The 27001-nt window shown below is 40.3% G+C and overlaps 15 protein-coding genes across 15 annotated transcripts; 6 read left to right on the forward strand and 9 right to left on the reverse strand.

Moving 5' to 3' along the window:
* Positions 1-173: 173 nt before the first annotated feature.
* On the forward strand, positions 174-2399 carry PAS_chr3_0624 (Protein kinase that regulates the G2/M transition by inhibition of Cdc28p kinase activity; the record flags this gene model as incomplete). Its single annotated transcript, XM_002492804.1, has 1 exon — positions 174-2399. The coding sequence occupies one exon, from the start codon at positions 174-176 to the stop codon at positions 2397-2399; it is 2226 nt and encodes a 741-aa protein (XP_002492849.1).
* Positions 2400-2528: 129 nt separating this feature from the next.
* PAS_chr3_0625 (Transcriptional repressor involved in response to pH and in cell wall construction) lies at positions 2529-4355 on the reverse strand (the record flags this gene model as incomplete). Its single annotated transcript, XM_002492805.1, has 1 exon — positions 2529-4355. One exon carries the CDS (start codon positions 4353-4355, stop codon positions 2529-2531), a length of 1827 nt encoding a protein of 608 aa, XP_002492850.1.
* Positions 4356-4621: 266 nt separating this feature from the next.
* PAS_chr3_0626 (ER membrane protein) lies at positions 4622-5821 on the reverse strand (the record flags this gene model as incomplete). The annotated part of the gene is made up of 1 exon (XM_002492806.1): positions 4622-5821. The coding sequence occupies one exon, from the start codon at positions 5819-5821 to the stop codon at positions 4622-4624; it is 1200 nt and encodes a 399-aa protein (XP_002492851.1).
* Positions 5822-6654: 833 nt separating this feature from the next.
* On the reverse strand, positions 6655-7560 carry PAS_chr3_0627 (uncharacterized protein; the record flags this gene model as incomplete). Its single annotated transcript, XM_002492807.1, has 1 exon — positions 6655-7560. The coding sequence occupies one exon, from the start codon at positions 7558-7560 to the stop codon at positions 6655-6657; it is 906 nt and encodes a 301-aa protein (XP_002492852.1).
* A 761-nt stretch (positions 7561-8321) lies between these two features.
* PAS_chr3_1203 (uncharacterized protein) lies at positions 8322-8771 on the forward strand (the record flags this gene model as incomplete). Its single annotated transcript, XM_002492808.1, has 1 exon — positions 8322-8771. The coding sequence occupies one exon, from the start codon at positions 8322-8324 to the stop codon at positions 8769-8771; it is 450 nt and encodes a 149-aa protein (XP_002492853.1).
* Positions 8772-8861: 90 nt separating this feature from the next.
* Positions 8862-9623, forward strand: PAS_chr3_0628 (Hypothetical protein; the record flags this gene model as incomplete). The annotated part of the gene is made up of 1 exon (XM_002492809.1): positions 8862-9623. One exon carries the CDS (start codon positions 8862-8864, stop codon positions 9621-9623), a length of 762 nt encoding a protein of 253 aa, XP_002492854.1.
* PAS_chr3_1204 (uncharacterized protein) lies at positions 9618-12380 on the reverse strand (the record flags this gene model as incomplete). The annotated part of the gene is made up of 1 exon (XM_002492810.1): positions 9618-12380. One exon carries the CDS (start codon positions 12378-12380, stop codon positions 9618-9620), a length of 2763 nt encoding a protein of 920 aa, XP_002492855.1.
* A 133-nt stretch (positions 12381-12513) lies between these two features.
* Positions 12514-14949, reverse strand: PAS_chr3_0629 (Conserved nuclear protein required to establish sister-chromatid pairing during S-phase; the record flags this gene model as incomplete). Its single annotated transcript, XM_002492811.1, has 1 exon — positions 12514-14949. The coding sequence occupies one exon, from the start codon at positions 14947-14949 to the stop codon at positions 12514-12516; it is 2436 nt and encodes an 811-aa protein (XP_002492856.1).
* A 279-nt stretch (positions 14950-15228) lies between these two features.
* PAS_chr3_0630 (Hypothetical protein) lies at positions 15229-16089 on the forward strand (the record flags this gene model as incomplete). Its single annotated transcript, XM_002492812.1, has 1 exon — positions 15229-16089. The coding sequence occupies one exon, from the start codon at positions 15229-15231 to the stop codon at positions 16087-16089; it is 861 nt and encodes a 286-aa protein (XP_002492857.1).
* Positions 16049-17089, reverse strand: PAS_chr3_0631 (Mitochondrial 3-hydroxyacyl-thioester dehydratase involved in fatty acid biosynthesis; the record flags this gene model as incomplete). The annotated part of the gene is made up of 1 exon (XM_002492813.1): positions 16049-17089. One exon carries the CDS (start codon positions 17087-17089, stop codon positions 16049-16051), a length of 1041 nt encoding a protein of 346 aa, XP_002492858.1.
* A 63-nt stretch (positions 17090-17152) lies between these two features.
* Positions 17153-18589, forward strand: PAS_chr3_0632 (tRNA(m(1)G37)methyltransferase; the record flags this gene model as incomplete). The annotated part of the gene is made up of 1 exon (XM_002492814.1): positions 17153-18589. The coding sequence occupies one exon, from the start codon at positions 17153-17155 to the stop codon at positions 18587-18589; it is 1437 nt and encodes a 478-aa protein (XP_002492859.1).
* A 3-nt stretch (positions 18590-18592) lies between these two features.
* Positions 18593-21007, reverse strand: PAS_chr3_1205 (uncharacterized protein; the record flags this gene model as incomplete). Its single annotated transcript, XM_002492815.1, has 1 exon — positions 18593-21007. The coding sequence occupies one exon, from the start codon at positions 21005-21007 to the stop codon at positions 18593-18595; it is 2415 nt and encodes an 804-aa protein (XP_002492860.1).
* A 117-nt stretch (positions 21008-21124) lies between these two features.
* PAS_chr3_0633 (Putative serine type carboxypeptidase with a role in phytochelatin synthesis) lies at positions 21125-22729 on the reverse strand (the record flags this gene model as incomplete). Its single annotated transcript, XM_002492816.1, has 1 exon — positions 21125-22729. One exon carries the CDS (start codon positions 22727-22729, stop codon positions 21125-21127), a length of 1605 nt encoding a protein of 534 aa, XP_002492861.1.
* A 731-nt stretch (positions 22730-23460) lies between these two features.
* On the forward strand, positions 23461-24702 carry PAS_chr3_0634 (Tryptophan synthase involved in tryptophan biosynthesis; the record flags this gene model as incomplete). The annotated part of the gene is made up of 1 exon (XM_002492817.1): positions 23461-24702. One exon carries the CDS (start codon positions 23461-23463, stop codon positions 24700-24702), a length of 1242 nt encoding a protein of 413 aa, XP_002492862.1.
* Positions 24699-26879, reverse strand: PAS_chr3_0635 (Calpain-like cysteine protease; the record flags this gene model as incomplete). Its single annotated transcript, XM_002492818.1, has 1 exon — positions 24699-26879. One exon carries the CDS (start codon positions 26877-26879, stop codon positions 24699-24701), a length of 2181 nt encoding a protein of 726 aa, XP_002492863.1.
* Between the last annotated feature and the right edge of the window lie 122 nt (positions 26880-27001).

A 27001-nucleotide genomic window follows, 5' to 3' on the forward strand; every position in this document is an offset into this window, starting at 1 on the left:
TTCTTAAAGTCTTATGTAATCAACCTGTATTTTCTTGCTTGACGCGCCCCAAAGAAATCAAAACAATCCCCTTCGAAACATTGTTAACTTTGAATTAACTCCTCAATAGTTCCTGAAAACAGCTTTCTCTGGTCGCACGGTCTGGTTCCCCTTTGCATAATCATCTTTGACTTATGCTAGACAAAAATAGAATCTTGCGAATCCGCAAGAAGAAAGATGGCTCCGTGAATGACGCCTCTAACTCAAGAAAGCGTTCCCTTCAGTCACCCACAACAAGCATAACAAGTTTCACATCGACTCCGCTGCCATCAAGCAAATCGGGATATTTTAACGAAAGTAACGAAAACAAAAAACCTCTGTTGAAACGAAGCACTGGATCATTATTACTTTCGGCCCATCGTAAATCTCAATCTGAAGAGGATGAAGCCGATAGGAATGATAACCTACTCAACACGACAACGTTCAACTCTGTTAAGCCACTTCCTTCTGCTTTTCAATCTACAGGTTTATTAAGCAAGAAGAATGCGGGCCCCATCCAAGCGTCTAAGACTATGCCCGAGACGCCTTGCAAAAAGATACGACAGCCGTTGAAACCTCTTGTAACAAACACAACTCCTTTTGCACAGTCGCATGTGAATTCAACCTCTTCTTCTAACTCTTCTGGATCGGGTCGTAGATCGAAGCTAAAGAAGGTGGTAAATACCTCTGATTTACAAAGCTGTATCCTACGGTTTGCCGACGAATTTGATGATTTCTACAATGGTGAAAACAACAGTTCAATTTTCAGGGAGAGAGACATGGATGAAGATCATGAGGATGAGGACATTGATTTGAGCAATTTGGACGACGAGCATTTTACAGGGTTTCAAGGCTTTGATGCGCTGGATAATTTTCCGCCTACCCCTACCAAGTTGCATCAATCCAGCAGTAAAAAAATGCCATTGGGAGTTACTTTAATGAAACGCAACAATATGAACTCCAAGAACAGTCCCAGTGTAGCCGACAGAACCAACATTAGCATGAATGGTGATACCACTCCACGAACCCCAATTGAACCTCTTTTCAACACAACGATAGACAGCTTCGGAACTTATAACACAACCAACCCCACACCTATGGTCCAGAGAAATATGAATCCTAATCAATATAAATCTGAACAGCTGCCACACTCTTATAATGACTTTACGAATGAATTTTTCACCCAACAAACACAGACTTCTGTGGCTATGGATGAGCATCTCTTTAGCCGGTTTAAAAATGGTTCTGTTGTTGGCTCTGGCGAGTTTTCAATCGTCTACGAAGTACAATATCAGGGAGTCAAATATGCTGTTAAGAGAAATAAAAACAAGCTGGCTGGTCCCAAAAGCCGTTTACGAAGGTTAGAGGAGGTGGAAATTTTGCAGACTTTGCAACGTAATGTACCTGATGACTATGAAGGCTCTGAATACACGTTACAATTCATTGATTCTTGGGAGTATCAAAACTACCTCTACATTATGACAGAATATTGTGAGAATGGATCTCTGGATAGATTCCTCTTAGAAAATGGCAAAATTACTAGGTTGGATGAATGGAGAGTGTGGAAAATTTTAGTTGAAATACTAATGGGTCTACGATACATTCATAATAGTGGGATTCTTCATCTAGATCTGAAACCTGCTAATATATTTATAACATTTGAGGGATGCTTGAAAATTGGTGATTTCGGAATGGCTTCCAAACTACCGATTCCTCCTTTTTTTGAAAGAGAAGGAGATAGAGAGTACATTGCTCCAGAGATAATATCAAATCAAATTTACGATAAGCCAGCAGATATATTCTCTGTTGGACTTATCATGGTCGAAATTGCTGCCAATATCATATTACCGGACAACGGATTGAGTTGGCACAAGCTTCGTTCAGGGGATCTTTCTGATGCCGGTAAGCTGTCATCTACCGACCTCAACAGGCAACTTCTTCAATTTCAGAAAGATCATACGACACCAAACACATCCATAATGTCCTCAGTTTTCACTCATGATAACAATAGCGGCAGTTCATTTTTAAACCATCCAACATCGGCAGCCACTACTTCATCGTCTGGTACGACAAACACGACATATTCTTCCAAAGTAAAGTCAAAGCTTGGTGTCCCGCCATGGGCTCCAGAGTTTTTAGTAGATGGCGAAGGTATTCTAGATACCTTAGTGAAAATGATGATTAATCCGAACCCAAGCATGAGGCCTGACGCTAATGTTATTCTGAACACATTTGAATGTCAATTAGTAGAGCTTCGAAGAAAGAGTGGAGCTGTTGTATATGAAGGTGACTTCGGCCCTTATCCGGATGAACAGGAACTTAAGCTAGAACAACAACTTAGCTTACAATCTAGGGAGTACCCAATGATAAAACATTTGTAAAGATACTATCAACTAGAAAACATGTTACTATCCATCAAAATACTAACTAGCTAAAACACATTACCCTCACTAGAACCAGAAAGAGAAAACAAAAATAAAGAAATAAAAAAACATATACATAAACTGTAATCAAACAACAATAGTAGGATATAAAGAACTGCCTTCTTTCATAGTCGTAGTAGCAGATTGTTCCACAGCCTTGGATTGCTTCAAAGCATCTTGAATGTACTCTTGAATGAGCTGTACCAACTGCCTATGTTTAAGGAAATCGTTGATGTTGATATCTTCGGTTTCCTCATCGGAGGAGGTAGTAGATAGTTCAGAATCTTCAACATCTGAGGAACTCTCAGAACCATTAGCCTCGTTAATGTCAAGTTTGTCCAGCAATCCTGTCAAGTTTCGAAGAGTATTTACAGATGACTTCTGGTTCACACTGATACTGCTATTCTTTGAGTTGGAATTAGTCTCATAACGGTTACTGATCTGGGGGTAGAACGAAGAATAGTTTCCTCCAGGGACATTAATAGTTGGATACAATGCTTGATTGTGGGCGGCATGGTGGTGATCATCATGAACTTCAATGTAGTTCTCAGCATCAACATGAGCATTCTCGAGAGGCTGAGGATGTACGTGAGCTTGGTGATGAGCTGTATGATCCATGGTATTCGACAATTGATTAAAGAAACTATTAGCCTCAAAGAGTTCGTGTTGTGTTGGAATGTTGGAAACTTTGTTGGTAGGAGGAAAGCTTTGAGGTACTGGGAGAGACATGTGCTGATCCTGCAACGAACCATGATTAGAATGGTTGTAAGCAGAATGGCCGTGATAAGGCAGCCCTGGTTGCAAGTGTTGCTGTTGTTGTTGGAAAGGTTGGTTTGTAGGAATCATATTACCTAAGCTGTTCAGCTTGGTAGCAATATCACTATTGTACATGGGTTGAATCTTGGATCTCTTGATTTCCTCGTAGAATGTACCAAAATTTTGGGACAAAACATCATTGAATGCCCTCTTCCGAGAATCTGGGAAACTCATAGGAACCTTTTGATGATGTACACTATATTCCGTAGGAGGAGTAATTTCTTGCAATTCATTGTCATCAGCATGGGTCTTAACATGTTTCTTAAGATCTTGAGGTCTCTTGAATTTCTTGTTACATAGATTGCAACCAAAAGGCTTTAAGGGAACGTGAACTCTCAAGTGAGAAGTGATATGGTCTCTCTTAACAGTGGAGACGTCACAACCGTCCCATTTACAGTTCAAAGACAAGTTCTTGTTGCACTTGCGTCCCACATGGAAGTCACATAGATGTTGGTATAAGACCTTGGCATCGTCAAAAACTAAAGGACATTCTTCCCACTTGCACTGGAATGGCCCATTTGAGTCGTCTAGTTTCTGCTTGCGGGGTTTTCTCTTTCCTACCCCTGTAGCCATTAACGAGGAGGTTTGGACTGTAAATGGAGTAGTATTCATAGAGGATGCCCTGGGACGCTGCGAGTCATATGAGTTCCAAGGAGCGTTCAAATCATTTCCATCCAAGGGATACAAGTTTTGGTGGGTGGGGTGGTTGAACTGCTGATTCTGATTGTGGGCTTGAACATTTAGTAGGTCTGAGGAGAGAAGAGGACCTGTTGTTGTTGTCTGCCTAGGATGAAACTTCAAAGACGGAAACTCTGGTTTTTCCGGGGCGGCGGAGGGCGACTGGACAGAGGAGTCGGTGTATGAAGCAACTGAATTAGGAGAAGCGGACTCGTTGTTGGACGAAGACGACGTAGCGGAAGCGTTAAAGTCGTGTTGAATTCCGTTCAACTTATTTGCTATTAAGGCTGTGTTGTTAGCAATGGAGGGGTTCAGGTAAGTTGTTGGGTGAACGTTAAAAGTTGTATTGGAAGTTCTTTGTTCATTGTCCGCTCTTGCAATATTTGAGGAGATTGATGGCAAGCCTGTGTTTCCAAACATGATCCTTTGGGGTTAAGAAATTTGTATTATTGAGGCTTGGAGGAAAAAAGTTAACGGTCATTAAAGTGGGCTATTTGTATTGACTGATGCCAAGATTCTGATACCAATTTTTGGTCAGTGCACGAGAGCGAAAAGTTTAAGGAATTAGTATTATATTATAGAAATTACGTAATTCAAGCTGGGAAACCCTGCAGGGTCGGCAAAAAAGACATGGTGAGTAACGGGGGAGAAAAATAAAAAGAAAAGAAGAGCGCTGGAAAGTATTTTTAGGCATTATTTCCTGGGGTCTCTAGATCAGACGGATCTAGGTCATTCTCTGGATTTGCCACACGAAGTACACGCCGCGTGTAGTCCCTATGGTCTGAGAAAGAACCCCTGGAATTGTTCAGATTCATAAACATCTGACCTGGATCCAGCCTTTGGTCGACAATGTTGTCACTTTCTGCTATGTTGATGGGGACTAAAGTGTCACCATTGGATGCAGTATGAGTATGGAAATTGTTGTTTTTCTCTAGTGTACCGTTCTTGAGGTACATTAGAGACGAAATGTTGGATCCTGAAGCCGAGTCTGCTTCGTCTCCGTGTCTCTTGGAGTATCGCCTGTATAGTAGTAAACCTATGAGCAGAAGTAGAAGAATTACAACCACCGCAACGGCCACAAATGTGCCGGCCACTTTCCCTGTAGAATCCCAAAACGAGTTTGAGTTTGCGCTTCTTGAGCTGCTATCAGTGGCACTGTCTGTTGAAGTGTCTGTGGGGGTTGATGGAAAAGTTGAGATGTACTGTGTCGATACAATAAGCGTACGGTCTGTTCCACTGACGGTGGTCACTGAGTAAACGGTTGATATGGATGGCGGTGACGTAGTTGATGCTGTGGATGACGAAGTGCCAGATTCACTACTTGTTGAAGGGGATACGGAGCTTGATGACCTTGTGGAAGAACTTGAACTTGAGCTCGTTGTTGAACTTGTACTCGATGTAGAACTGGTGGAGCTAGTAGGGGAGCTCGAGGAACTAGAGGAACTAGAGGAAGTTGAAGAACTGGTTGTCCCGGATGAGCTCGTAGGATCGGACGAGGTAGTCCCATCAGTTTCGGTCTCGGAACTGACTGTAGTAGATGAGCTCGACGCCAACGTACTGGCGCCACTTCTCAATTGAATGTATCCGTAATAGCCGTTTCCAGCGCATTGTTCTATAGGATATCCGGGACAGCTGCTTGAACAGTCTGAAAGTGACGTTTGCTCACTCGGCGCAACGTTGGAGCAGAAACATTCACTACCTGACAAGACAGCAAAATATGCTCCTTGGCCGTTACAGGTATCTCTGCAAAGACCATTTGATTGATACAAGGAATACGACGAATCGGAGCCGGTATTCTGTGTTGAACAAAAAGATAGGTCGGCGCTGGCTAGAGTCGCTTGAAGAATTACCGTTGTGGTAAATACCCAAATCAACTTCAACAACATGCAGATTCAATAAAACTTCCTTCAAATTAGTAAAATCAGGGACGCCCAGGTAAGCTGTGATCTACTTGGAATCGGAGTCAAGAATCTCTGCGCAGTATCCTTTGAAAATGTAAAGTTGGACTGTCTTTGGTGAGAGGAGAGCGAAAGAAGGAGATAAATTTAGAGAGTTTTTAGGAGGCATTTTAGAAATAGGTTGTAGGTTGTCACCTGTCTTGTCAGGATATCAATGCAGATTTAACTAGCAACAAGATTGGTATGTTTATTGTATATGTGTGGAAAGTAAGGTTACTTGTTGATATGACAACTGTAAACCTTTCTTCTATGGATAAGGATTTTTCGATATTGTATGATTACTTCGGGTGAGGAGCGTATTAGAGTACTATATAGGCTTGCTGTTTTGTAAGGGCTTTTTGATATTTTAAGCTTCTAAAAGTGATCAATTTGTTTTTCCGAACAGTTGTCAATTCTTACCTCCAGTGATGCTGTACTAATTCTTCTCAAACTAGAAGTTTGTATAGTGGTCAGTTCTATCGTATCCTTTTTACAGAGGGGACAGTCGTTCCGGAGAGAACAGATTATGGGAGCACATTCGCGCCCGTGTAGGTTTATGGCAATGTCCACGAGTCATTTCTAGCAATGTGACATGGAATCCGATGCCGGATTGGGCAGTCATCCCAGGAGGTGCCCGGCGCTGCATTAACCTACTTGGGTAAGCTCGGTATTTGTTTTTCGAAATTGTACATAGTATAAAATAATACACAAAAGATTAGACATCTATTAATAAGGGACAGAAAATTAGGTCCTCTTGGATGTTAAAACTGAGATGCCGGCAATCAGGAGAAAATCTTCTTGAGCTTGGCAGCAAATCCCTTCTTCTTCTTTTGCTTCTTGTCGTCCTGCTTTTCAGCAGCCTTCTTCGATGGAGTGGTAGTCTCTGGAGCAGTTTTGGAGGCTGGTTCCTCAGAAACCTCAGGAACTTTGGCGTCCACAGCAGCTACATCTTCAGCTGGAGTGTCTTTGATCTTGTCTCCAGCAACTTCGTCGGATGGAACGAGACGGTCAGGGTTTATCTCAGTGGCAGCCTTTCCTTCAGGCTCAGTGTCAGGTTTAAGGTCTTCGGAGGTCTTCTTCTTGACTAGCTTCTTCACCTTCTTAACCTTCTTGCCATTGGTGACTGGCTCTTCCTGGTTCAAAGTCTTGGGGTCAACGTCGGAGACTTCATTGAAAGCAGCAACGGCACTAGGGTCCTCAGGGATAACAACGTCATTGGCGACAGGTGCAGATGCAGGCTCCTCTTTGTTCAAGGACTTGGGGTCAACTGTAGAAACCTCCTTGAATGCTGCAATTGATCCAGGATTCTGTGGAACAACTATTCCAGGTTCTCCTAAAGTCTTCTGGATTCCCTCTTCAGAAGGCATCACAGTGGTCTTAAGACCACCAGATTCAGGAATAGCGCCGCCGGCGACAGAAACATTGTCGTCCAGGTCTTCAGCTGTGAAATAGTTATTTCTGATTGAAGGGTCATTTCCATCGCTTTTTGCACTTCCCAACACGAGCCATTCGCCATCTACAACGTACTTGTAACTAACGGGGGGAGTGTCCTTGGGGAATGGGACGGTCAACTCAAACGATTGGTCAGCCTTTTTGACTAATGGAAGGGTTTTTTGCCAGTTATCAAAGGTTCCGGTGACAATTACCTCATTGGGGCCAGCAGGCCATGTAAAAGTGAATGAAGCCATTATATTTAGTTTCTTGGTGTTGTTTAGAAAGGAAAAGATACTTTTGGCTTTGAAGGAGAAGATGGCTAAGTATATTGCTGGCTGGTTTGGTCGGTGCACTATTTTCTTATTGTTGTGGAAAACAATAGGTTTCCAACTGATAGTCGTGCATGAATTGATTATACTGCACCCTAGCAGGTATACCCCATACGGTGCAAGTGATAAAGACAACCGCAGTCAGGAACCACCTGCTTGATTGAGCTATCAGACAAAAGCCGTAAACCATGTATTTTCGATATACGGATAGTGGGCGAATTGCTATTCTGCACTGAAAATGTCACTTGATTGGCGTAAAAAGCAATTACAGGGTTCTGTTGAAGATTTTGAATATTCATAACCTGCTAATTTTTTCAGTTAGCAGTTATATTTTGACGTTTCAGTTGACTGTCAATTAATAGCAAACTTCAACTCAAGCTCACAGTGTTCTTTTCCACTTTTGATGCCAATTTATGAGCGCAGAGATGTTCACGGGTTCTTTAACATCCAGAGCGGACGTTACTTGCACAAATGGGCCTTCTGGCGTGAAACATTGGAAACAGTAGTAGGTCAGATTTGTTTCTCTTGTGAAACTTAAATAGATCTATCCCTTCTTACTAATTTTATGCTTCTGGGGTAAAATTAGATGGTCGTGTGTAAACCAACTCCACTTTCTTTCACCTCTCATCACTCATCGAGCGGCCTTACTATAAAGGCAATCCCAATTATATAGATTGCAACAAAAAATGGTTGTCCATGGAATAGGAACAGCATCCACCGTTGTAACCGAGAGGGAAGAATCCGGGGAAATACGATTAGTAGGGTCTCCGCCTCCCGAAACTGTTGAAGAAGAACCTACAACCTCTACAAAGACTCGTAGAGGAGTGAAATGGCAAGAGGGCACTGTGGATAACGAGCATCTCAACAGAAAGAAGTCAAAGATCTGCTGTATATTTCACCCGCAGAGATCGTTTGATGACGAAGATTGTTCATGTCATTCCGAATCCGGATCTGGATCTGACTCGGACTCGGACTCTGACTCCAATATCGAAGGCAACCCCGGCTCCAACTCAAACGGTAAACCAAAAAGAAAACAAAAGAAAAATTCGAAGGAGAGTACAGTGAGATCTTCAAGCCCTAATGCTTACGAGAAACAACCAAAATATCCCCACAAACACAGTGTACATAAACAGTAATGAAATAGTATCATGATTAGGTAATAGTATTTGTATTGTATTACGTAACTTCTTATTATTTTCGTATGTTTAATCTTGACCATAAGTCATATGGCAAAGAAGAAACCATCCTCATCAAGCACAAGAGTTCCGGCTAAGGTAAATGGATCGTACACGTTTCCAAGCAATTTTAACCAATTAGCAATCAAGAAGTTGACTTACACACCATCTATCGAATGCCCCATTCCTGGCCAGGTGATTTTGATTTCGAAGTTTCTCCCCCCACAAGTGTGCCAGGAGTTAATGGTTAGTTTTGAGTCAGGTTTGGACATTATTACTACACCATTGATCAAGAGCAAAGATTACGCTGCTAGAGTCAATGATAGGGCTTTGAAAACAGATTATGGGGCATCTGAAATACTCTGGAAGTACTTACAAGAATATCTCTTTTACGAGTCTGATTACGAGTCTGAGGATGATAATGAAACATGCTTTATCAAAAAAGAATTCCAGAGAGCAATAGGTTTAAATCCTCAGCTTCGAATTTATCGATATCTTAAGGGACATTATTTTGGTAAACACTATGATGACTCTGTCACTGCATTCATGGATTCTAAAGAAAAAGTGAAAGGCTTAAGTCGGTGGACACTTCTAATATATTTAACTGGAGATACAGAATTTGAAGGAGGAGGAACAGTATTTCACTACAACGACCCAAAATCTCGAAAGCAAGTTGAACTCAACGTCCATCCTTCGAAAGGTATGGCTTTATTGCATAAACATGGAGATGATTGTCTTCTACACGAAGCAGAATTAGTTAAGTCTGGTGTCAAATGGGTCCTTCGAAGCGACGTTGTCTTCCCTTTATCATAGCATACTTTCTAAACTGACCAGCATACTATAGGTTTCTCTGGGCATTTTATATTGTAAGATTCCAGCATACAACATACAATTTCGTGCAACTTCTTTGAGGTATTTGATCTTGTCACTCTTGACCAATCCATTGAACTCGCTCGATGTAAGTTGATACGTTAATTGTGCAATACATGTTAAAGTCATAACCAATAGATCAGGAACGTTTTTGGCCACACTTTCATCATAACTGTTAAAAACTTCAACTTTACTTCGGGCGACGGCAACATTAACTCCTGCCACAATTGGAAGCATATCTAGCTGTCCGATTTGTTTCAGCGCCTTCTCCCATTCCTGTTTCACAAAAAGGTCACGGCACTCAACCATTTTGAGGAGCAGCGAGCAAGTTTCTCTGTGCTTTAGTAGAACTTTTCCGCTAATCTCTGTTGAACTACTATATTGTTTCATCAACCTTTCAGCTAATGCTATGATGCTTCCTTCAGCTGCTCGTTCTGCGGGCGTATCGATCGCTGTTTCAAGGTCAGTAGATGCCAGTAAATCACCCAATAGTTTGTTGATTAAAGATATCACAGTATCGTAGTTTTCACTTAATTGGTATAGTAACAAGGAATCGAATACACGACCCTCATCATCAGCTTTGATGGCAGCCTGTTCTGTGATCTTGCGCAAGAACGATTCTTTGTCAGGAAGATGCAATAAGTTTTTTCTCTCTTCTATTATTCCTGGAACCCTGAATCCCTCTCTGTCGATCTTTCCAAGCAATAACGAAAACTCTCTGGTCTCAAGCACTAGCTCTCTAATACTGGAAAGTCCCAATTCAATCTGCTCTTTTCCACGACCATCTGGAAGATCTCCACCTAAACAAATCAGTATCAGATATTCCACAGCAACTCTGGGGTCAGAAATCTTGAAAGTTCTAGTATAGGTTCCAATCAGTCGAGCAAAGTTTATTTCTGGAATATTTCTTTCCCCTCTGTACGTGAGTAACTGAGTGGTATTACTCTTGTCTGTGGTGGAGCGCAAGAGTCCACAATAGTAAAGGGCAATGGCTAAATGAACAGAATCAATCTCACTAATAGAGTAGAAATACTGTACCGCATGTTCATATAATCCTGTGAAGATCAAAGTTTGAAGATATAGTGGGTTATTGAATGAGCCATTAAAATTGTCAGGGCCTAGCTTGAGGACAGTCTTTTGCAAGTCCAGTAAACTGTACCTTTCATAAATAGGATCATCATCGTTAGTACCCTCTCTGCATAACGTAAAATGGACCCATAACCAATCTTCCACACTTAGAGTGATATAGGGAAGATTCTTTCTTGAAAGCTCGCATCTACTGATCAACTTGTATACAGCATATCTAAAGGGATCTGCTTCTTTGTTCATGTGCTTGAAAAACTGGTTAAATTCGTTAATGAGCCGACCATGAAGCTCTTGGTTGAAACCTCTGTCAGATGAATTCACATAGGCCTTTAAATATGTCGGAAAAGACCGCTCAACTTTAGTAAAGGAATCGCTGTTCTTCAAAGTTAAGTTCAAAGCATCATCTAAACAACCAGCTCTCAGTAAATAAAAAATGATAGCCCAAATAGGTAAACCGTTTATGAATAGGAGGTTTTGAATCTTCCATGTATCTTCCTTCTTGTATCTGTGTTCGACAAAAAGCTTTACTTTCGTAACATTATCCACTATTGGTGTCTCTGGTGTGTTCAATTTCGATTCTTCTTTGTTGCTGAGTCGAATGTATATGGAATCAATATAATCCATAAATTGTTGCTCCAAGTATGACCTGCTTCTTTCTATGATTCTCTTTCTCAAAGCAATGGCCTCAAAAGAGTCTAAGACCTCACTGTCATGGCCCTTCACAAACTTTCTCTCTTGAAAAGCTGCTGGTTCGTTAAAATCGACCAAATGATAGAGTATCTTCCATGTCTCGTACAATTGTCTGGATTTGATATCGTTAGCTTGTTTGGTAATCTGAGCGAAGACATTGGTTAGTTCATAGGGTTTATTATTTTGTCTTGCGGCATTCAATTCGTAAATTGCTTGAGCATACTCTTCAAACTTTTGTCTCAAAGCATAAGACACGCTTGGATTTAAAACGTTAGTTGGGAGGGTAGAAGAAACTTCGACATCAGTAAATTCAACTCGGTTGGCTAAAATTGGTTTATTGGCAGACCAGGTCAAGTTGGGATCCGACTTGAATTTCTTAGAAGCATTGCCAAACTGTGTATATTCAACTAATTCGTTGCTGGGCTCTTTGGAAGTGCCATTCAATATTATGTCAAAACTTTCTCTTAACTCCTTTTTTCTTTGATTCCAATCCATAGATATATTTTGAGCCACATAAGCATCAAAATCCTTGGCAGCCATAGTCAAAGATTGCTCAATAGCAGCCAAAATATTCTCCTCCTTCTTAGATTCGATATAAGTGTCAATTCCGTTGCTCAAGTCAGCATAATTTTTCTGCCCCATAGCAACATCCAAAGTTTGAGGAACTGAAATTTCAAGTAAGTCCGTCTCTATTTCTTCCGCAGAAATACCACTTCCTGCAAGTAGATAATGTGCCCTGGTGTAGCGCTGATTATCATCCTTGTACTTCCTCAAAGTATGAGCTTTTCTTTGGATGGCACTTAGTCCTAAATGGATGGGACTGATATCGGTGAGAGTTTTCGGCAGGTTGCGTGAGGAAACCAGCAGTTCTTTCAATTGGGATTTGGTGCCTCCAACGAGGGCTTTGTCTTCGACAGAAGGCATTGTCTTACTCGATGGGATCAATCTATTGCTAGGAAATCTGTCTTGTTTTGAATTTTTTCGATACGTTTATTACAATTGTATTTACATCCAAACACCATTGGATTTACCATATGGCATAAGTTTAGTCTTCAGTCTACTTGACCTGGTGAAGTTTTCTGTTTCTAAAGAAGTCTTCAGTCTCGGAGATAGCTTTGCTCATAGTAAAGCTTGCAAATCGTTTCCTAATCCAACCAGAGAGTTTCTGCTGGATATTCGTGTTATTGTAACGATTGTCAAGCAGAAAAATGACTGCATAGTCATTGATGTGACGAATAGCCCTACCAACACTTTGATTTACTGACCTCATGCAAATATTCTCGTAAAAATCTTTGGAAGCTTGGAGGCTTGCTTTCCTTGAGTTTGTTTCCTTCAAAACTGAATCCTCTATGAACTTCCTCCTAGCGATTAATTCTCCTGAGAATGCATTTGGGAAGGGAAGTCCAACCATTATAATTCCCCTTGCTAAATCATCCTGAAAATTGATACCTTCTGACATCTTACCTCCAACAACAGAAAACAAAATTGCTCCTCTCTTGGGGTTTTCAGAAATCTTTCGGGAGTAATCAGACAAAACGTCCTCCACCTTACCTGAATCTGTTGGCTCGGTGAAGATATCCTTTAAACGATTAAGTGTAGACCACATCAGAGGGGACGTTAGTTTCCAATGCTCAACAACTTTTTCTAGATACTTATAGCTGGGGAAAAAAATAACAGTTCCACCTGGAACACATTGAACTATTTTCAATATTGACGTTCCTAAATCCTTAATTATGGCAGGACTTTCTCTATTTGAAAAAGAAAAGTTCAATAAATTACCCTCCATACCGTTGGAAAGAGCAAAAACCTTAAGGTTGTTCTTGGGTATTATATGGTCACAACTGAACATTTTGATCTTGTTCCTTGGTGTGTGTTTGAAGAGAAAGTTGACATAGTCTTCCATAGGTTCCATAGTGCCTCCAGCGAGAATTACACATCTGGATTCATCGACTATATCTTGAAATATTTCACTTGGATCTAGGAGTAAAAACTTGAGGGAAATATCATCGCCTGCCACTTCAAAGAAAAAACAGCCATTATCTGAGGGATGTGATAAAGATGACAGAAACTTCTTCAATTTGAAGAGAAGAGGAGATGCGTGGTTGGCGTGTCTTCCACTACATTTCTCCATGTACGTTTCAACTTTGAACGCAAGTTTAGATGTTGTGAGGTAGGTCTCCAATTGAAAAATATTGATATCAACATTAGTAGGGAAAATATCCATAAGATCAAGCTTTTCCCCAGGTTTGATCCTAGTTTCTTTCTTTCTCTTTATATAAGTCAACAACAATTCAGTCAACTTGACCAACTTCAAACAATTAATACGGTTGCCCGAATTCATACGGGTCGAAAACTTTTGTAAGTAGTATTTTAAGCTTTTTCTCATATCGATGAGTTCTTTATAGGAAAGGCTCGTTGAATTAAGAGCCATTATGGTGTCCATGAGGTTGTGTGCCTCGTCGACTATGACAATCGAATTCCTAAGGTCTATGTTCAATATTTGTCTTGTGTTTCGCTCCAGAAGCATCTGATACGGCAATGAAATGATCTCAGAAAGTGGAATTGATTTCCTGATACTATAATATGGACAAATGTCTAACGACTCACCTATGCCATTGAGATCCTCTATATCATGAATTTCACTGTAGGTATAATCTCTAAACTCTTGCATCCTTTGCATGGTCTGTGGGTTATTTGGTTGATCATAATATTTACAATTGCTATCCTTTTGGGCCTCTAAGCATGCTTCATTTAATAGTGGTAACGATTGGTAATGGTTCACTTTTGGGTTAATGCACAATTGTTTCCGAGATCCTATTGGGAGGTACTTTATATGCTCTTCTACAGCTCCTAATGAAGAAGGAAAGGAAGTTAATCGTAGCTGTGAAGTAAACTGGTTCAACTGAGAGTGTGTTCTTGAAGAAAATAAGATTCTAGTTTGCGATCTTTCCAAATTCTGAAATGGATCCGAGTTTGAGTCTTTCTGACTTATTTTTTTAAGCAAAGCATTTACCTCATCTTGTATGGAATCTAGATCATTTTTTTCATTGGCATTATAATCTTTTAACAAAAACTGACTATCGTCAAGCTCTTCTTGGTCCGTGTTCTTTTTAACCCTTTTAAATTCTCTTTCCTTGACCTTATGAACCACCTTACCACGCTTTTGAGATTTGACCTTTTCAAGGACAATTTCGTACTCCCTTTGCTTTTCCTTGATTTTGGGCAAAACAGTACTCTCATAAGCTTCAGTGACCCATGAAGGTTCATCGTCACTAACTTCTGTTTCATTTTGCTGGCTCCCTTGATCAGGATTCTTTGTCTTATACTCTCTCAGCCATGACATAACAGAGCATATGATTGATAGGGTTTTTCCTGTTCCGGTTGGACTTTCAAACAATCCTACCTTATAACCACCAGCAATTGTGTCATATATTGCTGTCATCAACTGAGTCTGGATGTCATACGGTTTGAAAGGATGATGGAAGTTTTCCATCCCAGGTGATTAGTTAGAAGAACAAAGCCGAAAAAAATATTAGCGAAGCTGATAGTGCTTATCTATTATGTAATTACTTGGAAATAAAAAATCAAACGTCTACACCGTTGTTACACATCGATAGTGCGTAATGCTATATTTAATATATAGTAATAGCTGTCATATTTTCTCTAGTTGCAGGCTAGTACAGCTGGATATAAACTTCATTTCTTTGCATGCAAATTGGTGACATATCGCGAAGCATTTATTTGAAGCTCCTAATTGAGCCGAACTGAACACATGGACAACCCAGAGGACTGGACTTTTTTGAACAAAGGAAAAGCAAATGCTATCTTTAAATACATTGGAAATGATATGAATTACAAAGGGAAGGTTATTCGTTTGAGATTGGCTGACCAGCTTGTTCTCTCGAAGGAAATTTTTGAGTTCGTGAATTCTTTCCGCCCTCAACTCCATCAACTCATTGCAATGGAGTTGATTCCAGTCTCTAGTAGATTTTTGACGACATTGGAACAAGAAAGTGGTATAGCCATTAAGAAGGATACTCATGGAATTATTATGCCTTTGATCGGGCTACCAGAGCAAAGAAAAAGAGTCTCTAAACACATCTCCCTATATACAGATCCCGTTCAAAACCATTTAACTGTGGAAATTAAACCCAAATGGTTGTATTCAATACCGCAGCATACAAGCTTATGCAGAAACTGTGCCTTGAATTTTTATAGAGACGAAGAGTTGTTCTGCACCTTAGACCTGCTGAGTCCCAATCTCATTACGAATTGGGTTGATAAATTGGGCTTGAATGAACAGCATTCGGAATCCTTGACACAATTTCTATCGAATAGTGATCTTTTCCATATTCTCTATGATTTGCAGCATTTTGAGGATATTCACGAGACGATAGGTACGCTTACCAACGAAAACGAAGTGCCTGAAGAGCTGATTCGTTCAATGGCATTGAAGGACATAACCATTTACATCTCTTTTGCAAACGATGACACAAAGGTCACCATAATTGATCTTGACAAAAAGCATCCATCTAAATATCGCCATTGGAAGAAACAGGAAGAGTCGCTTTGGAATCTTTATTCGCAGAACTCTATTGTTGAGAAGCAATGTTATCGACACCTTCCAAGGTGAGTGTACCATGGAAAAACACAACTAAACCACCTTTGGGGCTTTGAATCCATATTTGATACTTCCTATCTTCATCCTTGGCAAGACATATTTGGTACTCTTTACCAGGAAACATCGGACTTATATTTTTGTACTTGAACTCCTTTATCGTCAAATTGCTTGCAACGTTTGAAAAATAATGAAGACAAAGATTTACAATGAAGGGACCACTTACCAAAACATCTGGATATCCTTCATCTTGAGCATACCGCGCATCATAATGTATTTTATGAGTGTTACTAATCAATGAGCTGTATTTTATATTTGAGAACAATGATGGTGTGAAAACATGCCGAAATTGAGGAGTGGGTAAATCCAACGTATTTTCGTGGATAGTGGAACGGAATTGGTCGTTGAAGAACACAAGTTTCCTTTCCTCCACCATCATAAGTGCTTTATGACCGTTTCGAAACTCCCTTCTGGTTGTAGTCATTGATTTAAAATCTAAACTTGAAGGATCCTTACCCAGACATTTCATTCGTTTTACCCTTTCTGTTAGCGTAACCTCTTCGCCAACCGAAAATGGGATTCCACTATTTAAAATGCTTCCACCGACCCACATTCTCCTCCTGAAAAGTTGACCTGCAACTGTTCCATCAGTGGTAAATTCTGCTGGGGATGCATAATTATCATAGCCGTCTAGACCTAACTCTTTATCTGTAGATAGTGGATTACAATACAAGAAGTGGTAGCCAAACGGAACTTGATTACCCCTTTTAAACTCTCCTTCTCCTTTCAATGTGGAATGCAACGGATCTAACACATTTCCAAGCTTTTGTCTCCCTGGCGTATTTCTCGACAGGCTTGATTTTAGTAGCCAATAAAGTTGAGTAGCTGGATATCCAGATATACAGTAATCAGTATTACTCCATTGGGATTGAGCTAATCGTTCTTTGACCTTTAACACTTGGTTGGTAGAGGTAATTGAATATGCCCTGCACAGATAACGTGTGGACAGTAACATATTGAATGCATACAATATTTTTTTTTCTAATGTTCGCTCCAAGTTTTCTTCCTTCCCTTCTCTATGTTTAAGAGGACCTTCTCTAAGGCCAAAATATCAGAGACGGTTATGAGTATTAATAAGCCTATTAGCAGCAATTTGGACCCTCCGATAAATCGGAATATGAGGGTTCTAGATCGATCATTCTTTTCCAAAACGTTCCCAGTTGTTGGAGTTTATTTTCCAGACCCTAAGAAGATTGGGTTATTCTTGAGCAAATGTCGCCAGGACGCTTTGAGAGTCCCTAATGTTCCGTTTATTGTGAAATTTAATGAAGCTAAAGACAGCCAAGAGGAGAAATTAGTTCTCTTGAACGAATCTATACAATCCTTATCTCAAATCAACTCCAGTCTAGCACCTTCGACTCTTGAATTTATTGAAGCCAACAAAGGTGTCCTAAAAGAACACCTATTAACCTTGGATTACGATTTCTGGAAATCTGAAGAGATCCTGAAGGCTATATTACCAGATAATTTGGAAGAGGAGATACCAAGTGGATTTACTAGAACAGGGCATATTGCACATGTCAACCTGAAAGAAGAGTATAAACCTTACTCTGAAATTATTGGACAAGTTATAATGGATAAAAACCCCTCAATTACTACTGTTGTGGATAAAGTGGACTCGATTGAAACGACATTTCGTACATTCAAAATGAAAGTCATCGCTGGAGAACCCAATTTCATGGTTGAACAACGGGAAAGTGATTGCCTGTTTACCTTTGATTTCAGTAAAGTGTATTGGAATTCAAGGCTTCACACGGAGCATAAGCGGTTAGTTGACCTATTCAAGCCTCATACAGCTATTTGTGATGTCATGGCGGGCGTGGGACCGTTTGCTGTCCCTAGTGGTAAGAAGGAATGTTTTGTTTTTGCCAATGACTTGAATCCTGAGAGCTTTAAATATCTGGATATCAACGTTTCAAGAAACAAAGTAAACAAATTTGTCAAAGTGTTCAATACTGATGGTCGGGATTTCATAACCCAAGCTCAAAATGACCTTTTCAACTACTCCAATACACATAAATTTCTGACCTTGAATTCTAGAAAAAAGCAAAGGGTCAGTAAGGATACCACTCCTCAAATAAAAGTGCCCATACCAAACTTTTTCAGCCATTACATCATGAACTTGCCAGATTCTGCCATAGAGTTTGTAGATGCCTATGTCGGTTTGTTTACGAAAGCCTTCCCGCAGCTATCAATAGATGAAGTTAAAAGCTTACCCAATTACTTATTACCAACCATCAACGTTCATCATTTTGAAAAATTTTCTCCCAATGAAGAGCCAACAGAAGAAGAGCTTCACCGTAGAATTCATGAAAAGATCAAAAGGCTGCTATCGTTCAACATTTCGTTCGAAGAATTGCATTTTCATATGGTTAGAAAAGTTTCCCCTACTAAACCCATGTTTTGTATATCCTTTCAGTTACCGGAAGAAGTAGCATTTAGTAAATCTAACTGATTATTATAGAGTTCTTAAACATGCCAAAGCTTTCGAGTTGGATTCGTAAATGTTATTTAGAATCTTCTTGGCATCCGTGGAGAAGCTTTGTTCCTTACATGAATCATTGACCCAGGCCTCCGCTTCATCGGCTAATGCGTTAGTTTCTGCACGAGAACGGGTAGGCAAAGACAGTGCCTGTTCTCTAAGTTGGTCTATCCTTTGTTTCAGTGTTTTGAGAAGTAGCTGACAGTTCAGGGTTACCTCTTTTATAGTTTTATGTTTTAGTGTAAAATTTTTGAAAGCCTTGAAAGTATTCAGTATGACAACGTGGTGATGATTAAATTTCCAATTAAGTAAGCTTTCAGACTGAGAAGGGATATTTTGAACCAATTTCTCTGCTTCTTTGAATGAGTTGTTATTATGATTCAACACGTAGTCAATGGCACTAGTGAGAAACTTAAGTGACCACAATTCATCTTCTGTCAATTCGGTAAGGTAGTCGGCATCATCAAGTAGTAAACACAATTGCCTGAGATGCTGCGAGATAATTTCTTCAGAATTCTTAGACAATATGAGCTCTTCAAGTGAGAAAATATGTGCATACTTGACAGAATGATGTTTGCCGAATATAAACTCATTTTGAACAATGTCATCATTAACCTTTTGCGTTCCAAAGTCCCAAAGAGTGTTAAAATCTCTGTTATCAGAAATGGTGCAATCAACATCATTGATCTTGTCAGACCGTGTCAAGAGTGGTAATTTTTCATTCAAATGCTTTAGTGATTGCTCAAGTAGATTTTTCTTCTCTAGAAGACGTGCAAGTTTTGCTTTCTCAATATTGCTCAACAGAAAGCTTAATGAATTATTCAATCTTGCAGCAAATTCTATCATTCCCTGAATTTTATTATATGATCCTTTTTCAAATCCATCTTTAATGAAATGAACCGTTTGGACCTCGGCCTGATAATAAACGGAACAAAAGTGTTCCAAATCATCAGCTCCAGATTTGTTGGGATTCAGAGCTGACACTCTTTCCGTTAAATAATGGCCAAGAGTGTCCAATTGGACAAACTTTGTACTCAGGCTATCAAAGTGGGTTTTGGCAAGAGAATAACAATTGATTGCTGAATACAATTTGATTAGCCACAGTCGGAGGTGGAATTCATGTTTATCCATCTGAACATTGTTCTCTAATATGATGATACATTTTATGACAGTGGAAAGCGACGTATCTGCAGACAACAGTTGTTGAACACCTAATAACAAAAACTCGTCCGCTGGAAAATAATCTGTGTCCAATTTGTTGTCCAATAAATTGGCAAATTTTGAAAAGGAACTAATGTTGTCCTGAAATGTAGGGGGTTTCACCCCCATTAAAAGTTTCAGTTTTGTGATGTTCACCAGCTTAATCAACGAACTGGCATTATCTGCTTTTAAATCATCAGGGTCTACTTGACTGAAAACTCTAGTCAGGTCTAATCTTGATGAGGATGCATAGGTTTTCAGGTCAGGAAAGAAGGAACTCTTGTCAATAAAATGAAGTGAATAGGCGATAATTGCATCCGTTATATCATTTCCTAACGTATTGTTCAAATAGATCGTTGCTAAAAGGGTATTCCTGGATACTTTGAAACCGCCAATAGTTTCAGCCACGGTTTCCGTGAGCCCCAACTTCAAACCGGAGTCAACAAATTTTTGCCAAACATTCCAATCATCAAGCCCTGATAAAATGTGTTTTTTTGTTGTGTCGAAGAGACCTTGCCAGTTTTCAGCGAGAAGTAAACTTTCAAGCAAAATGATTTGCAGTTCAAGGTCAGATTCTTTGGCCAGGAATGATGAGACCACGTTGGCTGTTTCATTATACATTCTGCATGACATGGCCAACTTGGCGTAAATGAATACTTCTTGGGCGTTACCGAGGGGGAATAGAGCCTCCATGACTTTAACTCCTAACATTGGGAATAGCCTTTTATGTGCTGGAGATATCCTATCCAAGTCTGAAGCTAATAGTAATGTGAATGCATTCAACAGTTTAGACTCCCTTTTATTTTGTTTACCATAAAGCATTCCAGCCTTTTGTAACCCCGAAATATCAAAATCATCAATATTTGAATGAAACCAACTCTCTAAAAGGTTCTCATTATAATATTTTCTCAAAGCATTCTCATACAAAAGGTTGAAGTCACGACCAGAACTCTTGTAAACCTCCTTCAAAAGCCTTAATGTATCTGGATCACTGGGAATCTTGGAAGCTAAGTCTTCAGCTACGGCAATCGCTTTGGTGATGTCCCCACTTGACCACAGTACGTAGCTTTCCAAGGCATAGTAGTAGGAGGAATTGGGGAACTTCTTCTGCTTCTTTTTAACTAGCTGTAAAGCTTGTTTGAAGGCACCTACCTCCAAGCTTGAGAAGATCGTCTGGTCACTTTCCGACATTGGAGAGAATTCTACAAGTCTGATCTAAATGCGGGTGGAGGAACTTCCAGCGCATCTGAGATGTGTTAGCGAAATCTTATATTGGACATCGGACATCGATATGGATATAGCTTCTACTTAATAACCAAATGAGAAATCACCGTGTGTCCATCTGACAACCATGTCAAGTGCGTTGACTGGTTGATTGTAAGGAACCATGTGACCAGCATCAAATACTCTTAGAAAGGAAAAGTTTCCATAAGTTTGTACGTTTCCTGCATAATCGTTATTGTCCAAAGTGAACCACGGTCGAATCGGAGTTGCCTGGAATTCCTCAGACAAGTTCCATTCTAGCTCATTGACCCAAGCTTGGTTTCCTAGCCAATTACAGATATAATCTTTATCACCTGCGTAAATCAGAACCGGAATACTTGCATTGAGAACATCCGTGATATACTGGTGGAAAGGCTTAGATCCATCGCCAGAGTACAAAAATCTTAAGAAGACATCATCGTCACAACCTTTGTAAGAACTGACTTCAGAGCCCACGGCTTCCTGCACTTCAGGCTGGTTCATGTACTTCTCCACGTATTCCAGTTCTTTGTAACACAAATCAGTCCCTTCATCGCACATTGTACGAATATCATAGACATTCAAGCCAGTGTCAGTGTACGGCTTCAGTAGCTTTTGGTCGCAATAAAGTGTTGCCGGAACACAAGTAACTGAATTTTGGAACTCATAACATGCCCGCGTTAAACGTTCACATCTTGGATAGACCCTATCCAATTCATCACATTCCTCGTCCGAAATGACCTGCTTGTAGCCACCTTTTCCACAGGCCATTGGCTGATAGTACTTATACTGAATTAGAGGATCAGTAAGACCATTACCGATCATGACTCCTGAAAGGTCAAACGTCTTGTCTGCGTGAGACACAATCTCAGAAGCAATCTTGGGCAAATAATGGCCAGCATACGATTCCCCAGCAATGTGCAGATTAGAGGTCAGGAACTGAGGAAACTTTTGGAAGAAAAGCTCCAAAAACACATATGTATCTTTGGCAGCAGTTGCAGTATCACCGACTTTCTTAGAAGAGTAAGAAAATCCTACTCCAACCGGTTGCTCAAGGAAGATAACACTAGCATTGTTGTTCCATGAATAAGGATTATGTTCCGGCTTAATCTCTTTGGTGATGTAACTGGGGCCAATCTTTTCGAATAGCAACCCTGTAATAGAAGAGCAGCCGGGTCCACCATTCAACCATAGGATGATTGGGTCTGTGGACGGATCATTTCGGGATTCAAAAAACCAATAGAAAAGATGCTTATCTTGATCAATGATATCCAGGTATCCCGAAGATTGCTTTACCTTATCAATGTTTAGCTTTTCAGGGTGGGATTTTTTAACCCTCAATTGATAATTATCAAACTTGGTGTTGGTCACTGTCACCCAATCTTGCTGAGACAAGGGAAATTCATTTCTAACGGGGGAAGTGGCAGTTGATTGTTTTACGAACTTATCGAAGGCCTCTTGGATCTTTTCCCTGGGTACATCCAGCTCAATGTCCTTCCATAGACTGATTATCTCATCCTTAGAGTAATGGGTGCCCACCAATTCAGCAACTTGTTGAGGAACGGTTTTCTTGCTAAAAAATGTTTGCTGTTGAAGCTCTTCCAGCAATGGAATAGTCAATGCCTGCGACAATGCTAGCAAAGATAGAAGGCTCCAAATAACCGATTTCATCTGGGTCTTCTTATCAAGGTAATCGAAAAAGAAAGAAAGAAGAAGACCCGATATCAGACCGTGGAGGTAACCGGTGCGCGTTCCTAACCGCACGGCGTTCGTTCAGAGCCGCTGACGCTGCATATCGCATATCGGAGGCAGTTCCTCGCGAGCGGCAGATAGGCATTGCTATATCATCTCAAATAAACAGATTGCAGCGGTGTGATAAGGCTTAATCTGATAACCAAGCCGCTATCACAAGTAACTGATGGCGAGGAAAATCACTATTGGTGGGATACAAGCAAACACTGATCAAGTTTATCCGATCGGCAAGAGGAATTGCTGATTACGAGACTATCATGTGGCGTCAAGCCAATTGTATTCTTACAGTTTATCGTAATCTATGCGATCGGAAAAAGTCCTGATAGCTGATATCTATGAGATAGTAGATCTCCACAATCTCGGAAGTGACTTTGTTGACACTTTTACTGTCAACATCAGCTTGCTGCTATCGTGTCTGGGCTGCTAACTGCTGCCCTTACATTAATTGTATTACCTGTTATACTCCCCATCCAAAAGCTTGACCTCTTTCCGCGAATCTTTTTATCTGTTCATATTCCCCCATAATCTCCGGGCCCCTCCAGCGTAGTCTTCTCCAGCCTGGTCTCCCCCACGCGCGCTTTAGTTCACTCGCCTGTCTATGACTAGTTGCCGGTTTTTTTCACCTTAATCCAATCTCCAACAATCTACTAATGTCGTATAACAAACCATACCTTGAAAATTATCCTGACGAAAATGGGTTTTTCGGAAAGTTTGGAGGCTCTTACGTGCCCCCAAACATTCAGGAACAAATGGACATTATCTCCAGGGAATACCAGCGTATCAAGAACGATCCTGAGTATCTTGAAACATTGGACAAGATTAGAAATGAGTATCAGGGAAGACCTACTCCCATTTCTCATGCCAAGAGGCTTTCTGACTACCTGGGTGGGGCTCAAATCTACTTGAAGAGAGAAGATTTAAATCATATGGGTGCCCATAAGTTGAACCACTGTCTCGCTGAGGCCCTTATTGCCAAACAATTAGGAAAGAAGAAGATCATATGTGAGACTGGTGCTGGACAACACGGCGTTGGTCTAGCTACTGCCGCAGCATTTTTTGGGTTGGACTGTGATGTCTACATGGGAGAAATAGACATGATCAAAGAAGCTCCAAACGTGTCCCGAATGAGGATATTGGGTGCTCAGGTGATTCCTGCTTCGCACGGTCTCAAATCTTTGAAGGAAGCTGTTGATGATGCTTTCACCGCTTACGTCTCTACTGCTGATGAAACCATGTACTGTATTGGATCTGTAGTTGGTCCACATCCTTTCCCCGCCATGGTCAGAGACATGCAAAGTGTAGTTGGTAAGGAGGCTAAGGAACAATTCGCTTCGAGACCAGAAACTGGTGATCTTCCAGACCATGTGGTTGCCTGTTGCGGTGGCGGTTCCAACGCTGCAGGTATCTTTTCGGCTTTCATTGATGATGAATCTGTTAAGTTATATGCTGTTGAGCCTTGTGGAACTGGTGAGTCTACTATTGGTAAACATGCTGCATCAATCTCATATGGTTCTGAAGGTATAATGCATGGCTTCAACTCTATCATGCTTAAAGATGAGAATAACGAGCCTGCTCCAGTTCACTCCATTGCTTCTGGTTTGGATTACCCATCAGTTGGGCCAGAACACGCATTTTGGTCTTCTATCGGTCGTACCGAAAAGAGTGCTGGAGCTACTGACAATGAAGCTGTTGAAGCTTTCTTCATGCTGTCCAAATTAGAAGGTATCATTCCAGCCTTAGAGTCCAGTCATGCCATCGCTTATGCTATCAAGCTGGCCAGGACTCTACCAAAGGATCAAACCATTTTGGTCAATCTAAGTGGTAGAGGTGATAAGGACTTGGACTATGTTATTGAAAAATACCCAGAGATGGTAGATAAGAAGTTTGTTTAATGATGTTCCCATAACTCAAATGACGAACTAGATCCAATTTCGACCAAACATTCTTCGTTAGATATAATGTTTTTATGAACTTGTAATAGATACTTGCCGGGAATCTCCAAGTTCCCGCTAATAAAGCATCCATAGAGATTGTCTGTGTAGTCTTGCAAAGAGCTGATTAATGTGTTTTGGAATGAGAGAGAGCAATTTAGTTTTGATCTGCGTTTGTTGTTGGTGTTTACTGCGTGAACTTTCAACTTTGAAGGGTTATAGACTTGAATAATGAACTCCTTGACTAATTGGTCCTTCCAGGAGAAAGTTTCTTCCTTTGTGAAAAGCCCAAGCGACGTCTCAGCCCACTCTATAGAAAAATCGTGGGAACATTGAAAAAATACTTTGAAAGACTCAATTGCATCAGGTTCGTAGGAGCTCAGCACGAACAAATAGCTTTTGTCGCAAGAAACAACTCTTGATCTTGTACATGATCTGTATTTATACTTATTGTCTGTGCTTACGAGCTTGTTCTTGCTTGCGTCAGTGATGAAAGGAAAGTCTGGATCGTCACTTTTCCAAAACACTGTATACGTAAATAGGGTCTTATCACTTTTGCTGAAAACAGCAGATTCAAATGGAGCTTCATCCGTTGAATCTCCGTGAAGAGTGACTATGAGTTGTGGATTTTTGTAATAAGCATAATTATCCCAATTCCCACCAGAGTTTAAGGGCGTTAGCTCTAGGTCCATTTGCTTGAAACAACCAGGTCTAGAAAGTGCTTTGTTCAAAGTTATAGTTGAATCATTGGCAAAAGCCTTTAGAGTAAATGGATGGCTTCGAATCGAAGACTCGCCGATATCTATTACCACAGTTACCTTTTCTAACGGTTTCAGTTCGATTGTTATGAAATGAAAGTTGGTATTATTAGAAACACATTCCTTGCTTGCTTTATTTCTTCTGGAGATTAGTCTTTCGCCTTCTGATTGGAAAATCTCAATACGAGACTCTGCACTGATTTTCTTTCTTAACGAATGTCTTTCAAAGAAAAGAATCACATCAATTGTAGAATTACCGTCATTGCCTAGGGTATACTGCGAATGGTTAAGAATTAGATCTATGAACTCTTCATTAACCTGACTTTGACAGATACCGCTTAGCTGGTTCATGTGCGAAAACATTATAGGATTTCTGTTTGCGTAGATAACTTCAAAGGTTGAAAGATCTGTAATTGTCACTGCTTTCTGCCCTTTAGTCCACGGATTACGAATGTCAAACTTGTATTCTGAATCATTCGTAAATGATAGTTTAGTGACAGCATAGTCATGATTGGGGATCAATCCATACTGTTTGCATTCTCGCTCGGTCAGATTGCCCGTTCCCAAGCATAGTACTACGTTTCCGTTCCGAAAATCCTCATGCAATCGGCTAATATCTGCTATTGTACATGAAGAAGTTTTAATGACTTCAGGGATCCAGCCAGTCAAAGCATAGTTTGCAATGGCTGAATTTGATCCTGAAAACTTGTACCCATCATCACACATTTTCAGGAAAGCTTTTTCGATGATGCTAGGCCATAAGAGATCTTTGTTAGAAAAACTTGACACTCGTAAAGTCTTGGAAGTATTCCTAAGCAAAGGCAAACGGCTATCAATAAACACCAACCTTTCGCAACCATTGAAAGTCAGTCTAACCGCATATTTGAACGAGTTTTTGTGGGGAATGACTTTATCCATGAGAGGGATACCAATATTGTTGCAGGATAGAAATGAAGCTACAAACGAACAGTCATCTAAAGAATCCTGAAATAAATTGTCCACACCATTGTTTGACCATTCATTGGGCAACTCTGTGCAACTCTTCCATTCAACTATTGGTTCAAAATCCGCTGGTACGCTTAAAAGTTTCTCTTGATAAATCTCGTCGCTATCAATATACGTCTTCAAGCCTTGAAAAACTGGCGGAAAGAAGTTGTCTTCAACTTGAGAGCTCATCCATATAATCTTATCTGATATGGTCAACTTGTTGTCTAATGCTATACGGCATAATCCAATCAGATCATTATCTCTTGTCAAGGACTTGTCCAGTTGTTCATTCAAATATCGAGAGGATTCTATTCTGTATTTCTTTGCTATCACTGATTTGCCCAGACTTTGATTGTAAAAACTTAGTTCTAGCAATCGTTGGGCATGATCCATTATGATAATCCTGGAGAGAGACTAGATATACTGTGGAGCTCGAAACTTTAGGTGCACCCGTTCAACCTGCATCAAGTGTTTCAGAACTATTACCTGTAACAGTACCCAACAACGATACACAG

The sequence above is a fragment of the Komagataella phaffii genome, chromosome 3 (assembly GCF_000027005.1).
Source record: "Komagataella phaffii GS115 chromosome 3, complete sequence".
Classification (NCBI taxonomy): domain Eukaryota; kingdom Fungi; phylum Ascomycota; class Pichiomycetes; order Pichiales; family Pichiaceae; genus Komagataella; species Komagataella phaffii.